The sequence below is a fragment of the Lycium ferocissimum genome, chromosome 7, assembly GCF_029784015.1.
Source record: "Lycium ferocissimum isolate CSIRO_LF1 chromosome 7, AGI_CSIRO_Lferr_CH_V1, whole genome shotgun sequence".
Taxonomy (NCBI): domain Eukaryota; kingdom Viridiplantae; phylum Streptophyta; class Magnoliopsida; order Solanales; family Solanaceae; genus Lycium; species Lycium ferocissimum.
Window position 1 is genome coordinate 25664494 of NC_081348.1, and position 16645 is coordinate 25681138.

General features: G+C 35.9%; 2 protein-coding genes across 2 annotated transcripts; both read left to right on the forward strand.

Moving 5' to 3' along the window:
• Nucleotides 1-682: 682 nt before the first annotated feature.
• Nucleotides 683-1982, forward strand: LOC132064029 (protein LITTLE ZIPPER 2-like). Its single transcript, XM_059456885.1, has 2 exons — nt 683-1136; nt 1549-1982. The coding sequence occupies exons 1-2, from the start codon at nt 1027-1029 to the stop codon at nt 1754-1756; spliced, it is 318 nt and encodes a 105-aa protein (XP_059312868.1). The 5' UTR covers nt 683-1026; the 3' UTR covers nt 1757-1982.
• A 2856-nt stretch (nt 1983-4838) lies between these two features.
• On the forward strand, nt 4839-16315 carry LOC132064030 (kinesin-like protein KIN-UB). The gene is made up of 19 exons (XM_059456886.1): nt 4839-5067; nt 6525-6625; nt 6726-6848; nt 7505-7690; nt 7839-8060; nt 8303-8459; nt 9864-10013; nt 10327-10415; nt 10500-10703; nt 12114-12236; nt 12996-13106; nt 13202-13336; nt 13566-13701; nt 13790-13882; nt 14264-14389; nt 14522-14647; nt 15141-15284; nt 15614-15742; nt 15838-16315. Exons 1-19 carry the CDS (start codon nt 4941-4943, stop codon nt 15996-15998), a joined length of 2643 nt encoding a protein of 880 aa, XP_059312869.1. The 5' UTR covers nt 4839-4940; the 3' UTR covers nt 15999-16315.
• Nucleotides 16316-16645: the final 330 nt, after the last annotated feature.

A 16645-nucleotide genomic window follows, 5' to 3' on the forward strand; every position in this document is an offset into this window, starting at 1 on the left:
AACAGGTAGAGTCTTTGGCTCGTTCTAACGTTACATCAATTCGTTAAATTTCATCACATAGTCTACAGTCCTGCCTTTTGTTTGGCTAGTAAAACATGAAAATTATGCAATTCTTTAGCTTTTTCCACATTATACTTATTAAAACAATGTAAAATGTAGACTAGATAACGGGTGTAATCATGACATCTAAAGGAGGAATCACCTAAAATTCAAAAAGGTGACCTCCAAGTTGTAGCTAGTAATGCCAAAAGGAAAAGTCATCTGATATTTTAGTTTACTGATTCAATTAATTTTTATTTTTATTTTTGCTCGAAATGTCCACTAATAAAATAAAACGCCTCCTAGCAAAAGGTTTATCAATTCCAGATTTCCAATAGGAAATATTTTATTAGGGGTAAAAGAATCCTAATTATTCTATTTATATCTTTCAGTGATAATAACTAGTGAGGGTTTAAGAGAACAATCTATAAGCTCATGAGAATTCAATAGCTTTTATGTGTGTCTGTATATATATTCCATATAATTTCATTAAATATTTAGTAAATTAAATAAATATTATATATCAACCTGATATTTATAAAGTTTCGTAAATATTAAATTCTGAATCCTTTCGCTTGTAATGCAATTCACGTTTGCTCTTGGACTCTTTTCAAATGTGCCAAGTTAGTCTTGGATTGAGTTATCGAAAAGTCCAAAGCATCATTTGAAGTAATTCTATTTGTATTGCTCTTCCTCTCGTTCTTTATTTTCTTCTTCTTCATGAGATATGGTTTGGCTATAACTTTGTTGGCCTTTTGTAATCATGAGGACCTTGTGTCATCATTGCTGTGGAAAAATATACTCTCTCCCTCTTCCTCTCTTCTTCCCTATAATTAAGTTCTTTCCCCTCCCTATAAGTTAACCATTCCTCTTGCACCTTTTTTCTCTGCTCAAAAACTTGAATACAACCTATAGTCTAATTTTAAGACCCTCTATTTTTTCCTCATCTTTTGGTCTTCCATTTTAATTTTCTTAGTGGAGATCAAAATGTGCCATGAAGCACCAGATTTAGAGTCACTTCAGCCCTCATGCTACACTAATCTCAACAGGCCACATACATCTAAAACAACCAAGATGCATATGCTCAGGCTAAGAAGGTTAGTAACTAGTAAGCCTTTGTAGTTATTTTGCATTTGCAGTATATAGATTTTTTGTATCATCATTAAATTGATTTACAATAACAAGTAATTCTTCGTAGCAAGCATGATATGTTAATCAAAATTGAGTTATAACCTATTATAATCAGTTATAAGTTGGCAAGGGCACTTTTTAATACCAAGCGTGATATGCTAAAATATATTTAACAGCCTGCTATATAAATTATTTAACATCTAAAACTATATACATACAGTAGATATTTTTACATCATCAAGTTGACTTACAATAATGGGTACTCTTCATAACAAACATGATATGTTAAAATAGAGTAATAACATAGCTATAACTAGTTATAAATTGCATTGATAGAATTATTTGGACGTTTGATCATTTCATTTGTAATATGTGTAGGAACGGTGAGAGATTGTCAAACGAAGCAAAAGAAAGGGCAAAGCTGAGGAAGTTGAAGAAAATAATGAAGATGAAGAACTTGAAGCTCTACAAAGAGAACAAAACCATTATTGAAGAGAATGAAAGGCTGCGCAAGAAGGCTCTTCTTCTTCATCAAGAAAACAAAGCCTTGTGCTCTCAGATTATTCAACAAGTTTCAAAACTCTAAATCACAACTAATTAATACTAGTAATTACTATAAGTTAGCATCATATGATAGAGCTAATCAAAGCACTAGCTAAGCTAGAATACACATAATATCTATCGAGTTATTGTAGTCTGGAGTATGATAGACCTATTGGTTATTTGTATTTTATTTTTGTCATCTTGTATTCAATTTCTAATTATCACGTGGTGGAATAATAATTTAAAATGATGATTTGAAGGTTTGTTTAGCTTCGAGGATCCGTGTGAGTTTGTGACATTGGAAAAGGGAATGGAGAAGCAAGTTGTTGAGAAGTCTTCCAGAATAAGCATGGAAAGTGATTTTTGTTTATATTCAGGAAAATTGGTCAACAAATGTGTCCTAAAGGATGAGCGACTAAGTTCTCCATCAATTAAGATGCCATTGTAGCCATAGCTTTCGAGATATAGAATGAGGCTTTTCATAAAGAATAGAAATATACACTAATTAAACTCCTAATGTATTCTGACTTATTTTGTAAATATAAGCATGTATTTTAAAAGAAAATAACTACACCCTTTATACTAAGAAAATCCTACACAAATATTAATTTGAATAATATTTTCATTTTACTAGGGTGTTAAGTGTTTAGTTTAAAAAAACATGAAATATCTGTACCTAATATATCAAAATAGAATTACCCAAAGACTAATTGAAACTACAAGTAAAATGTTCATATATTTGTAGTTTTATGAGAACTAAGAGGATCAACATTTTTGTTGAACTTTTCTACTCAGACCTTTGACTAAAAAAGAATAGATATTTTGTTTAAACGTCTTAAATAGGAAATGACAATATATTACTCCCTCCGTTCATTTTTATTTGTCCACTATACTAAAAAAAAAAATTCACTTTTACTTGTCCACTTTAACTTATCAAGAAAAGACAAACTTTTTTTTTTCTTGTTTTACCCTTAACATTAATTACTCATTTCCAAATTATTCTTCAAGTCCTATGAGACTATCCACCAATTAATATGGACATTATAGTAAAATATATATTTCATTTATTAAATCTTAAGAGGCGTGCAAAGTCAAAAGCAGACAAGTAAAAGTGAACGGAGGGAATACTTAATAATATTGTTAACAACAAGATTCACGTAGAGAAAATAATAGGATTAAAAAATATTGCGACAATTGGAGTACTACTTTACATCAATGATTCTTCTTTCCAAAATAAAATAAAAAATTCAAGGGTCTTTGAACTTAATGAATTTGATCTTGACTTTTATATGAGTTCATGGGCTTGAAGGCTTGAAGCTTGATCTTGACTTGTATTTGAGTTCAAGGGCTTGAAGCTTGTTGTAAAATTTGATGAATTTGATCTTTACTTGTATTCAATTCAAGAACTTGAAGCTTAATCTTGACTTGTATTTGAATTTTAGGGCTAGTTTGAAGCTTGATCTTGAATTGTAATCTTGAACTTGATTATGAAATTGATTTATTCATCACGAACAAGTAACTTTGATGTTGACGCATTGATATTTGATTTTCCTTGGTTTTTATTGTCGAGTATTTGATATTATAAAGAAATACTTGATTGCTTGTAGAGTAATTTGCGGTGCTTTTTATTACCGAGTATTTAAAATTGTAGAGAAATACTTGATAGCTTGTAAAGTAATCTACTGTGTTTGATACATGAGCTTTTCTCTCACTTCTTATTCTGAATCTAGTCTCTTTTCTAAATTATGAGAAACCGTTTAATGAAATTGATCGCAATAACTAATGGTTGCAGACTTGCAATGGTTATATTTAGGAAAGTGGTGTTTAGACAGAATGAAACTGGGTTGTAAAGTTTCCACTTCAAGCCCAGTATCTTTTCACAGTCCGTGAAATACTGGGCTTTTCTTAATCGGTCCCATATAATCAGAGACAACACTTTTCTGAAAATATATACTATTAGTTAGTGGGCTCGACACGATGGCCCGGACAAGTACACGATCGAACCCCACTTAGACTTTCACGCATATCATGGCACTACTTTTAAGGCGGTTATTATTCCACAAAAGCCCAATTTGGTAATTTCACTATGCTCCACGGGTCGGCGCAATTCAAAGTCACACCCACCAGGGCGGTCCCTTAAGAAAACACCGCTGAATTAATATTCGGATCTGGCGATCAACATATTATTTTTGGAATTAATTCAGACAGCATGGGTTATTTTTAATTTCAAAATAAACTCTATGTGTCTAAAAATAAAACTAAAATTATACCAATTCTTAAAAATATATACATAAAATACCTAGTTTTACGGAGAGATGACGCGTTCACGTGACCCAAAATTAGTACATAAAATCGCCCCTGTGAGTAACTGACCTAAAAAGATGCCGAAATATTCGGTTGGTGGAGGATATTACAGCCCCATGCTTATCTACTCAACTGCTTCTTATTCCATCTTGATGCTCTTAGTCCGTTCAGGCTGTGCTCGATCATGATCGATACTCGATTAACTTGATCATCTCCGTGCTCGGTTGAATCAATGTCAATATTTGCCCTCGACCATGTTGAAGTCTCGACTAAAGGACCTTCGGTTGGAACCCGTTCAATCTCATATAACGGTCCAAATCCTTACATGACATAATGAGAAATCGAGAGTAGCTTTGACCTCGATCTCACCCGTATACAATTTTAATATTTAAATTTAAATTAAGTATTTAATTAAATAATATCACATTAAATAAAAAAGAGGAAGTAGTGATAAATCATTGGCATTTTTGTACTTCATCACAAAATCTAAGCACCATTTTTTTTTAATTACATAGGAGGTAGCGGAAGGAGAAATGGGGAAGTGAGAGATTACGTGCAGCGAATTCAAATTCTAAGACAAAATAAAAATTCATGAATAATCAATCGATTGAGGCTACTTTAGATCAGATCAAATCTAGCGCCATACTTGGCAGCTCTTGTTTCTTTTTTTTGGGCTCACTTCTCACTCTTTAGTCAGTACTCAGTCACCTGGTGCTCCCGACAAGCCTCTGTCTTTTTATTTTTGAAAATTTTATTTTAAGTCTCTGTACATTCACCGCAACTTGGACCCACACACCATCTCTCTCTCTCTCTCTATATTCTCACTTCATTTTGAACCCAAAAAAAAAAAAAGGTTCATCATCCTTGCTGTTTTTCTCTCTCTACAAACAAGAAAAAAAAACACCTCTTTTGTGGAGAGAGTGATGGCTTCGGGTGGAAGTTACAGAAACGGTACTCAGAAAGCGGCGAGTAGTCTCCGTACTTCTTCTTCATTCAAATCCAAGCTTCCTCCTTCTAACGGCCGTCGGAGTAGTAGTGCTATTGACGCCGGTAAGTTTCCAAATTTCTACAAGTCTCCGTTAACTAGTTGCTTTCTGGTTGCGGATCGATTTTATCTCTCCAATTGAATTTTTAACTTGTCGATTTTGCTAAATTGATGCTTTTCTGTTTGCGACTGTGTGTGTGTGTGTGTGTCAGACGTTGCGCTTTTTAGTGTTAATTCGACGATGTGGATACATTTTGCTAGTTGATAGCTGATATTGGCGCTTGATTTAAATGCTGCATTGTATTTTATTTTTGTTTTGTAGTTGTGAATTTTAGAAGTGACATTTTGTTTTAAACAGGTGCTTCAAGCCTTTAAACTTTTACTTTCACTTAATCAGTGTCGAAATGTGCACATATTTATGTATGATTTTTGATTATATATTCATAGGAATGGCTTGTATTAAAGTAACTCCAGTAATTATGGCTTTGATGCTAGGCGAAGTTTCTCTGATATAGAAATGAGTTGTCATCATTGTAGTAGCTATCTGGTTGAGGATCAAGTTTATTTTTGTAATTGGATTTTTGAGTTTTGGAATCTATGGAGTTAATTCTGCTATTAATGTGCTAGAGATTGTGTTCTTTAGTGGTTTAGGTTTGTTTTAATTGGAGGATGTGATGTTATGTACTGATTTTGTTAGTTGATACCGGAGCTCGATTTAAATTGGTTAATTCGAAAGTTCAACAGGTGAACTATTTTTTCCCCCAAATATTACCAATTAGGTGGACAGGTACTTCAAGCCTCCAAACTTTTCTGTGCACCTAATCAATGTCTAAGTTTGCTTAGGTTTGTGTGAGTATTTTTCACTAGACATGCCTAGTAATGTATACTGTGGCAGATTAGCTCGTACTGTGGAAGTTCATTCCTTTCCTTTTTTTTTTTTTGGGATGAAAAACAAAGTCCATTTCTTTAATAGAATTCAACACTTTCCTTATTAAAAAAGCTTTTTTTTTTTGGATAAAGTAAACTCTAAGGAACAGGTTCATAAATTTAAGTAGGGTGAGAATCAGAAGGAGATCTAATTATCTGGGAAATAGGAAGTACTTGTATTAGCGGAACATAATCTATTATGCCCTTCATTCTTATTTATGAAATATGTTTAACTAGCACAGAGAAAAGCATTGGTCGTTGTATGCTGATTGTGTACTGCTTGAAATGTTTCTGTAATAAATTAATCATCCATACTAAAAAGAGTATGAAACTAAGGTTTGTTTTGGTTGAAATTTGAAGTCGGTCAGACATATATTACATAATAAACAAATGTACAGATCTGGGTTATTTATTGGAATGATATCACATCAAGATATATGTCATATGCGGTACTTAGTGATTTCTCTCGTTGCTGCTAAGAGTATTTTATTTTATGCTCTTTCTGCTGCCTTAAGCTGCACAGCTCAGATTCTTCGTCATTCTCTTGCTTCACTATATGTGAATATGAACTATTTCTTTTGATTGTTCTAAATAGTGTATGGAAGAGTTAGAGTTTCTGTCAGATTACGTCCTCGAAATGCCGAGGAAATGGCAGCAGATGCAGATTTTGCTGATTGTGTAGAGCAGCAGCCGGAGGTTGTCATTTTTTACATTTTTCATTTTCCTGAGAAGTTTTTTGTTTTTGTTTTTGGGAATAGCTTGAGTATGATGCAATTTTATTCATTTGGCCTTCCAGCTCAAAAGGTTGAAACTTCGGAAAAACAATTGGGATTCAGATACTTACGAGTTTGATGAGGTGTTCACCGAGTTTGCATCCCAAAAGCGTGTGTATGAAGTTGTTGCAAAACCTGTTGTTGAGGTTTGTTGATTTCTTTTGTATTGTTTAGTTACCTTGACGAATTTGGAACTACTTACACCCTGGGAAGAAACCATTGATGCAAAATAACTAGCCCAACATAAATCTTTTCGTTCCTAGGGGTTAGTTGTGGATGATATTTTGTTATTTGACAAGAAGGAAGTTATTAATTAATGGAGGGCTGAGGGAATGAGTCATTTCCCCTTAACGAGGTGATAGCTCAGTGGGACCCTGATTAAAAGACAACATTTGACCCTTTCAGTATCCATTTGTTCCATCTTTGACAAACCATGTTTCTATCCTAAACTGCAAGGCATTAGGTGGACTTACCACAATAACTTCTTGTTCCTGCAGCTATTCTTCTCATTAAATGGAACATATTATTTAATTTTATGACAATTTTGATGATTGTGGTGAACAATACATGTTATGTTTCATAAATTATTTCATGAAAGATGTGAAAATTCATACAAGAAATATTCAGAGCACGTATTGATGTATTCATTGATATAATAAAAAATGATTTGTTACCTACAAACAGTTGGATGGAATCATTAAGGACACCTTGAGAATGTAATTTTTATGGTATTCCTATGCTATATCTTTCTGAGATAATGCTTTATGAACAAACTTTCTTTTATTTTTGCCCATTTTACTAGAGTGTCTTGGACGGTTACAATGGAACAGTGATGGCTTATGGTCAGACTGGGACAGGGAAGACTTATACCCTTGGACGATTAGGTGACGAAGATGTCTCTGCTCGTGGTATCATGGTTCGTTCAATGGAAGACATATTAGCTAATATTTGCCTGGAGACCGACTCAGTTTCAGTCTCATACTTACAGGTGGGAATGTGCTTATTAAACCTATCAGCAAATACATTGTCATTGTGCATCTTTGGGCTTGCTTGCAGACTATTGCTCTCTTGACCACAATCACTTTGCAACCAAAAGATTTGCCAAGTTTTATCTAAATATCCTGGTTTGCGTGCAGCTTTATATGGAAACAATTCAGGACCTCCTAAATCCTGCTAATGACAACATCCCCATAGTTGAAGACCAAAAAACTGGTGATGTGTCTTTACCAGGGGCAACTGTAGTGGAGGTCCGGGACCAGCAAAGTTTTCTTGAACTGCTACGGGTCGGGGAAGCTCATAGATATGCTGCTAACACAAAGCTGAATACTGAATCTTCCCGAAGTCATGCTATTCTCTTGGTAAATCAGGAATTCTATATTTCATCTTTCCACCCCTTGGGGTGCGGTGCTTCCCGGATCCTGCTAATGCGGGATGCTTTATGCACCGGGCTGCCCTTTTATATTTCATCTTTCCAGTTAAATGCATTGTTTATCAATATCAATCAATCAATCAACAGTCCTCAAAAAAACTATAAATCTGTGTAGAAGATATCAATATAAACATGTTCCATTTGGAATTTGTGTTTTTAATATTGTTGTAGGTACAAATTAAGAGGTCAGTTCCTGGAAGAGAAGCTGATTTTTCTGCTGAAACAGATCACTCATCTCACTTGTCAACCAATTATAAGCCACCTATGTTGAGAAAAGGCAAACTAGTTCTTGTAGATCTTGCTGGTTCTGAGCGTGTAAACAAGTCAGGTATACTCAACACCAGGATTCCTAAATTGCGTAGCAAATATTAGTTATGTTTGAGATTTTCCTCTTTAATCTCTTCCCTAATTTAAGAACATTTCGGTGTATGTGCTTTTAATATATTCTTTATTTTAGGCTTAATGCATATGCAGCCCCCTATACTTGCCCCTTTTTTCCATTTTGGCACCTCAATTAAGTGTTGTTCCCATTGAACCCTTGAACTTGGCCTCAAGTGTATCAATCAAACACAATCCAACTTACATAACATATATGGTGAGTTTCATTTTCTTTAGCCTTGCACGTAAACGTCAATCGCATCCTACGTGGAAAATTCAACCAATTAAAACTCCCCATACATTTTAATTATACACATCATTAAAATATGTGTATAACGGCCTTTTTTCAAGAACCAAGCAATTCAGCCAACTAGGCATTGAAGACCAGCCTTTTGAGATTGATTTTGAAGTTTTTTTGGGATTCTGGAATAACATAATAGTATCTGGTGTTGCTTAATATTTTTGGCTTCTTATTATCCAGTTTTGGCTTCTTATTTTTCAGTTTTCAGTTTTCGGTTTTAGTTTCCAATTTTGATTTCTTATTTTCCATTTTTGTTATTTGATTGGTTTAAGTGGTGCTTCTTCACTTGTATAACACAGTAGCACACTTCTTCCTATCTGATGTGTATAATTAAAATGGATGTGGTGTTTTAATTGGTTGAGTTTTCCACGTAAGATGCGATTGACATTCATACGCAAGGCTAAAGAAAATGAAACTCACCATATTTGTTACTATGTAAGTTGGATTGTGTTTGATAGACACACTTGAGGCCAAGTTCAGGGGTTCAATAGGAATAACACTTAGTTGAGGTGCCAAAATGAAAAAAAGGTACAAGTTTAGGGGGCTGCATATGCATTAAGCCTTATTTTTATCTTAGTTATATACTCTTTTCTATACAACAACAACATACCCAGTGTAATCCCACAAGTGAGGTCTTGGGAGGGTAGGATTTACGCAGACCTTACCCCTACCTTTGAGAGGTAGAGAGGCAAAGAAGATCGAATACTCATAGACCATAGTTTGTTAAAGCAACATCGAGATAGCATCTTGATCTAATTGTAGGTATTGCAGTGTGTGTTAGTGGCCAGTCTGTAGGAGTATATGGTTGAACAGAAGAAAATGTGGAGTGAAATATTGTTGTAATAGAACAGAAGAAAATATGCACTTTGTATACATAAAAATATAAGAATGGGTGAAATGAAAAGGAAGGAACAAGTTATTTGCCAAAAGGAAAAGAAGAAAAGATTTTTATTGCCGGAGGCATGTTGATGTAGCAACTCTTCTGGTTGTTGCTGTAACTTGTCCTTTTGATTTGTAAACAGACTACATATCCTTTCCTTTCATCTCCTGTAGGAAGCGAAGGGCACATGTTGGAGGAAGCAAAGTCCATCAATCTTTCATTAAGTGCCCTAGGGAAGTGCATAAATGCCTTGGCAGAAAATAGTGCTCACGTACCTGTCCGAGATTCGAAGCTTACGCGGTTGCTGAAGGATTCATTTGGAGGTGGGCTTTTTTTCTTGTGTCTCTGCATAACATGGTAAAGTTTAGAGGTATCTGATATCAACAGATGTCTACCGAGTGTACTGCATTTACAAATGGGCTATACCGGTGTCTAGAGTTGTGAAGATTCTGGTTTGGCTTTTTCTTACCCAAGGACACCACATTTAATTGAGATATGCTCTTTTAACTGTTTCAAGAGCTAGGAGGCGATATTTTTTCTTACTTATCCACAACCCCAAAAAAAGGAGTTAGGACTCAATATCTTAGTTCTTAAAGAAGTTCCAATCATGTTGGTTTACTTCCTGTGATTTTGCAGGAACATCGAGAACTTCACTAGTTATCACCATTGGGCCATCACCTAGACATAGAGCAGAAACAGCAAGTACCATATTGTTTGGACAGAGAGTGAGTTCTCCATTTGGAACGATTTATGTGGATAGGTTATGCTACTGCGTATGTGTGCCAAGATAGTTTTATCCTTTCGTGCAGGCTATGAAGGTGGAAAACATGTTGAAGATTAAGGAAGAATTCGATTACAAAAGTTTATCAAAAAGGCTGGAGGTGCAAGTAGACAAACTTATTGCTGAAAATGAACGACAGCAGAAAGCTTTTGAGGCTGAGGTTGAACGAATTAGATTAGAAGCACAAAAGCATGTCATAGAAACAGAAAGGAACTATGCTGAAGCCCTGAAGGTAGTTTATGTTACTTATTTCTCTTGGCTTTTGAGAGTCTTTTTCTGTAATTACTAATTAGACTGGGAGTTGATTCAGATCAAGAACTTCACTGTCTTAATTTGATGGGAAAAGGGGTAAATATACCCCTCAACTTTGTGATTTAGAGCATATATACCCCTCGTTATAAAAAAGTGGTGCATATATACCCCCGCCGTTACATAAATGGTGCATATTTACCCTTTTCGTTAACAAACCTATATTGATTGAATTAAAAATATTTATCTGTTTTTAAAAAAAAATATGAAATTACCCTTTTGCCATTTAAAAGATCAGTTGATCCATTATCTTTTACCGACTGGGGAAATACCCAATCGCTAGCGTTCTTACGGCCGTGGAGGCGATGAAACAAGGGACTTCTAATAATTGAATGTCAATGTTATGAAACTGTCTGGAAATGAAGTACTGATTTTGGGGGCAAGTGCAGAAAAATTTCAGTTAACAGATCTTCACTGCTGGCGATTGGGCAGATTCTAGTGAAGGGGCTTCCATTTCAGTTGAGATTTTGCCGGAGATTGACATCTGTGATTTTGATTGCCTTTCGAAACTCCGGCAGTGGATTAAGGTGATTTTGATTATACTATCAAATTTATCGAAGTAGGAGGAGTCGATTGGGTATTTCCCCAGTTGGTTCGGGTCGGGAGGGTAAAAATTGATGGGTCAACCAATTTTTTAAAGGGCAAAAGGTAATTTTTAATTTTAAAAACCAGATAAATATTTTTTATTCAATAAATATAGGTGTGTTAACGAAAAGGGTAAATATGCACCATTTGTGTAACGGCGAGACTATATATAGTCGAGGGGTATATTTGCCCCTTGTCCCTAGTTTGATTATCTGTCCCTAGTATTGCTACCAATAGTTAAAGTTAAAGGGCAGCCTGGTGCACTAAAGCTCCCGCTATGCGCGGGGTCCGGGGAAGGGCCGGACCACAAGGGTCTTTTGTACGCAGCCTTACCTTGCATTTCTGCACGAGGCTGTTTCCACGGCTCGAACCCGTGACCTCTGGTCACATGGCAGCAACTTTACCAATTACGCCAAGGCTCCCCTTCACCAATAGTTAAAGTTAAAAGAAGGAAAAACTTATACTCCTGTTTTATTATATGTAAATTTATCAGGGCTCTTTTGCAGTTAGTTGCGCTCAGATAAAATAGTTTTTCCTTTCTTAAATGTATCTCTTTTAGTTTGTCTTTCGATTTCGGAAAGTATATATCAATTGACTATCCGTCAATCCGAAACTAGTTAGGGTAAGCTCTATCATCATAATTTAAGAATTGAGTTATAAGTTGATGGAATTTTACTAGGATTCAATATTGTTCCTACTGGAATTATGTTTCAACTATTGTGGAATAACACTTCTGCTTTACTTGCAGGACGAGAAAATGAAATGTCAGGTGGAATATATGGAATCAATTAAGAAGCTGGAGGAGAAGTGGGGCCTTAATCAACAAAAGCCCACAAACAACGTCAGAACTGGTGGGGCATGTATCACAGAGGTTGTAACTCCGCTTTTGTCCCTTTTTTTTTTTTTTTTTTTTTTTAATGCTGCTGTTCTGTTGTTGATGAAGACTGTCCTTAACGTTTCCTGTAGCAAAGAGTCGGTTTCTGGAAAAGGAAATACCATAATTGAAACAAGTAGGATCTAATTCCATAGTTGAAACAGGTCAAGTATTAAGGTTGTACTTTGTAAAGAGTCAGTTTCTTAAAATGGAAATACTATAGTTGGAACACGTAGCATTCAACACTTTAGTTGAGACAAGTAGCATGTTACATGCCTTTGTCTCCATAGTGACATCTTTGAAGCTAGACTTATATCTACAAGGTAAAAACAGAGGGAGGGAGGGAGGGAGGGGGAGAGAAAGAGAGGCACTGGGTAAATATTGAGGTTCAGAGATTTATATATCAGTACAGTAAGAGAACTTCTAGAACTAAGAACCTTATTTATTGAATATCGGAATGAGACTGGTCTAAATGAGAGCGAATTGGATAGTGAGGGTTCATATTGCCGACTCCGACTAGCTTAGGATTGAGACTTAGTTGTTGTTGTCGGAGATCCTTTTTCGTGCTTCTAATGAGTCTGCAAGTTCAATGTGGGTGCTGCCTGATATTATAATAGAACCTTGGCGTCTCCTCTATAAGTCTCTTTATAAGCATGTATTTCAAGGCATAAATTGGGTTTTACTTCTAGGGAGAGAACAAGTAGTGCTTGTTGATTCTTTATTTCTTTCCAGATGTTTAAATTGCTTCTTGTGCAGGAAGCTTCTGAACTTAAGATGTTGCTTCAAAAAGAGATGCAAACAAGAAAGGCAGCAGAAGAAGAAATCAACAAACTCAAAGATCAACTGCACAAGTTTACAAAACCAGGGGTATGCTCTTCATCGATTATTCATTTTTCAAATAGAATTGCTTGAATTCCATTGGGATTGAGCTGATGAATATGACTGATTAATGTGCACTGTAGTCAGCAGGTGGAAATTCTGATATTCTAAACCTCCAAAGCATGCTGGAAGAAGAGATTCGTCAGAAGAAGAGACTGGAAGAAGAAGTGATTGTCTTACGTAGTCAATTTTCTCAGCTAACTATGGAAGCTGGTCAAGTACGGTCTTTAACTTGCCTATAAGCTTGATTAAACCTTTGCTTTCTGTTCTACTTACTGCTAGTATCTTGTTCTGTTTGCCGTGCGCAATTGACAAGTTCTATGGTTTGTGAGAATTTATGATTTGATGGATACGTTTATGTCCCCCCTTTGCGTCTCTGTTTTTCTATTTCCTCTCTTTTCCTTGATAAATGTTTCAGTAAGTTTAACTTTAATTGCCTGTATACAGAGAACAAGCTATCTGGATAGAAGCAGAAATGGCACTGGGCTTCCTGGCCTAGATTCATTGTCTCCTCTTAGAAATCTGCATTGCAAAGATGCGACTAATGGAGAGAGATCTTCAATCACCAATCTGCACGAACAAGGTCCCAATATATTCTTCAGAGTATGTCCTTTTTAAGTTGCAAAGCCACTCAACAAAATTTTCTCATCACTTCTTCATGGGCATTATAGTTGGATTACACAAGATTTTGTCGCTGCTGGAGTCTGAAGATGCTACCGTGCGGATTCATGCGGTGAAAGTCGTAGCTAATCTAGCAGCTGAAGGTAATATAGTCTCCACCCAATCTTCCCAAGTGCAGAAAGTAAAGTCTGGGGATGGCATATTTTTCACTTGCCACTTTTCGTGATTTATTGGAGAAAAAGTGGATCACTTATTTTTTGGTTCTTCATACTAATTCCGTAAATTGCTCCAACTACTTGGTTGTTGGGTGTTTCCATACGTTATCCTTGAAAGTTACATCTTGGTTCTTGGTGGCTTCAGTAGGTCGTACAGTGTACATAACATTTTTTGTATTCTTGTTGCTCACAACCTTTGCCTCTTCGATGGAACCAAGGATAAAAAGGATAGGGTTCCATGGGTGGTATACTGCTGTTTGTGATAGTGGTCTGATACATTTTTAATCCTGCCTCAAATATACCCTGCAGAAGCGAATCAGGAAAAGATAGTTGAAGCTGGTGGTCTTAATTCATTACTGATGCTTCTTAGTAATTCAGAGGATGAAACCATTCGCAGAATAGCAGCTGGTGCAATTGCAAATCTTGCAATGAGTGGTGATTCTCAATCTATAGCTCTCTTTTTCTTTTTCTCTTTATTTCCCCTGCAGAGGATGCTTTACGTCCTTGTCGAGGCCCTTTGTCTCCTAAGAACTACTATGTTTTGAGGATTATTTGCTGTCTTTGCAGAAGCCAACCAGGAACTTATAATGATTCAAGGCGGGATTGCGCTATTGGCGGTGACAGCTGCTGATGCTGAGGATCCTCAAACATTACGCATGGTGGCCGGAGCCATTGCTAATCTATGTGGTAACGGTAAGCTCATTCACTTTTTCTGTAGGAGTAGCCCCTCTGCTTGCCCCACCCATCAGCCTTTCAGGTCATTGTTGGAATAGCTCCGTCAATTTTTGTTCTTGTAGTTGGGTCCAACAAAGTCTTTTGGCATGTTGTTGATTGAATCAAGAAGCATCCATTTCTTCAGATCCTGAAGAGAGATCATCCTATTTTGGTAGGGCAATTTGCAGTAGTAGTAATGGAAGTGAAAACATGGTCATTTTATAGAGTTTTCTTGCATTCTTGCTACTATTTTCGCTGTGTTCACGACAACAATGAGGCCCTACTGATTTAAAGGATTCCTCGAAGCTGCTATTTATCCTTGTATTCAGTGAATTTAGCTTCACTATGGTCCCGTCACTTCCTGGAAAGATTCCATCCAAGTTTTACTTTGTGTTGTATCTAAGCCTGCTCCTCCTTCCATCAATTAATATCAGTCCTTGAATCTTGATCATGGTATATATTTCTATTCCAGATAAACTACAGACAAGGTTGAGGTCTGAAGGTGGAATCAAGGCACTGTTAGGGATGGTGAGATCTAGACATCCAGATGTTTTGTCGCAAGTTGCACGGGGAATAGCAAATTTTGCGAAGTGCGAGTCCAGAGCTTCAGCTCAAGGTAATGCCTGACATGTCAAATCTTGTTTATCAGATTTGTTGAAAATTGTTTTTGTTACTGCAGATAAGAATAATAAGTAATTTAGTTGCAGGAGGAGTTTTTGTTTAAATTTGAATTCCAATTTAGTTAGATAAAGTTTAGTTGAGGTAATTTGGGATTTTGAATTTTATTCTGCAGATTTTCTGTTATCAGGTTGGCTATTTAAAGTCCTCCTATGCTTAATAAAATAATTGAGAGACATTTTCAATCAATACTTCCAACCTTTTTGCTGCCCCATCTTTTAAAAAACCAAGATTACCATGATTCTTAAGGTTGATCTGCTACTACAGGTCAGAAAGCTGGACGTTCTTCTCTGATAGAAGATGGTGCACTTACATGGATTGTTCAAAATTCCAATAATGAAGCCTCAATGATCAGGCGTCATGTTGAACTGGCTCTCTGCCATTTGGCACAACATGGTAAGCAATCCTATCCCACCGAAGAGTTTTAGGATACATCCATTGCGTTTCTCTCAAACTATGCTTTTAAGTTTCACCTGTTCTCTTATCCTCAGAGGTGAATGCAAAAGACATGATCAGTGGGGGAGCCCTTTGGGAGCTAATTCGTATCTCACGAGATTGCTCTCGAGAAGACATAAGGTCTCTTGCACGCCGAACTCTGACTTCAAGTCCGACTTTCCAAGCTGAAATGCGACGCTTGAGGATAGAGTTGTAGGCACCTTATTGGTTTCACTCCAGTGTTGCACATGCATAATGTACATGAACAAGTTCCTGAATAGAAATTGCACACAATTTTGTATCGAGGGAGTGCATCAAGCAAAGTCCTCTAGAAGAAAAGTATCTAAATTAGATAGTTTCTACTATGTAGCAGCCTATAACGTGCTATTAAGGTTCAGTGAGAAACTTACATTCTTTAATTTTTCTTTGGATTCTGGGTAAGAATCATCCCTAAAACGGTTGCTTCAGCTTCAATGTTGTAATTTGTCAGCCTGTAATTATAATATCTAACTAATGAAATTTTTTTATTCTTCATTTGTGGAAGACTTGATTTCTGATTGATATAATGAAACTACTATAGTTGTTTCAATCAACTAGTAAAGTGTTTCTATGCACCTCTTTTGTGTCTTCTAATAATTGTTGAAAACTGTTGCGATATTATCTTATCTTTGTAGAAATGGAATTAAAAAAAATCTTATTTGTCTTTAAAACTTGCCAAGTGAGGGTTTAGGCATGAAGTTGGCGATAAAATAGAGGGTAAAGCCGGGAATTTGGCTCCAATTACTGCTCAACATTTAGTTACTACTCGAGACTGACTCCAACTTATCTCTGTCTTTTTCCTTTTCTAGTTCTAATTACACATTG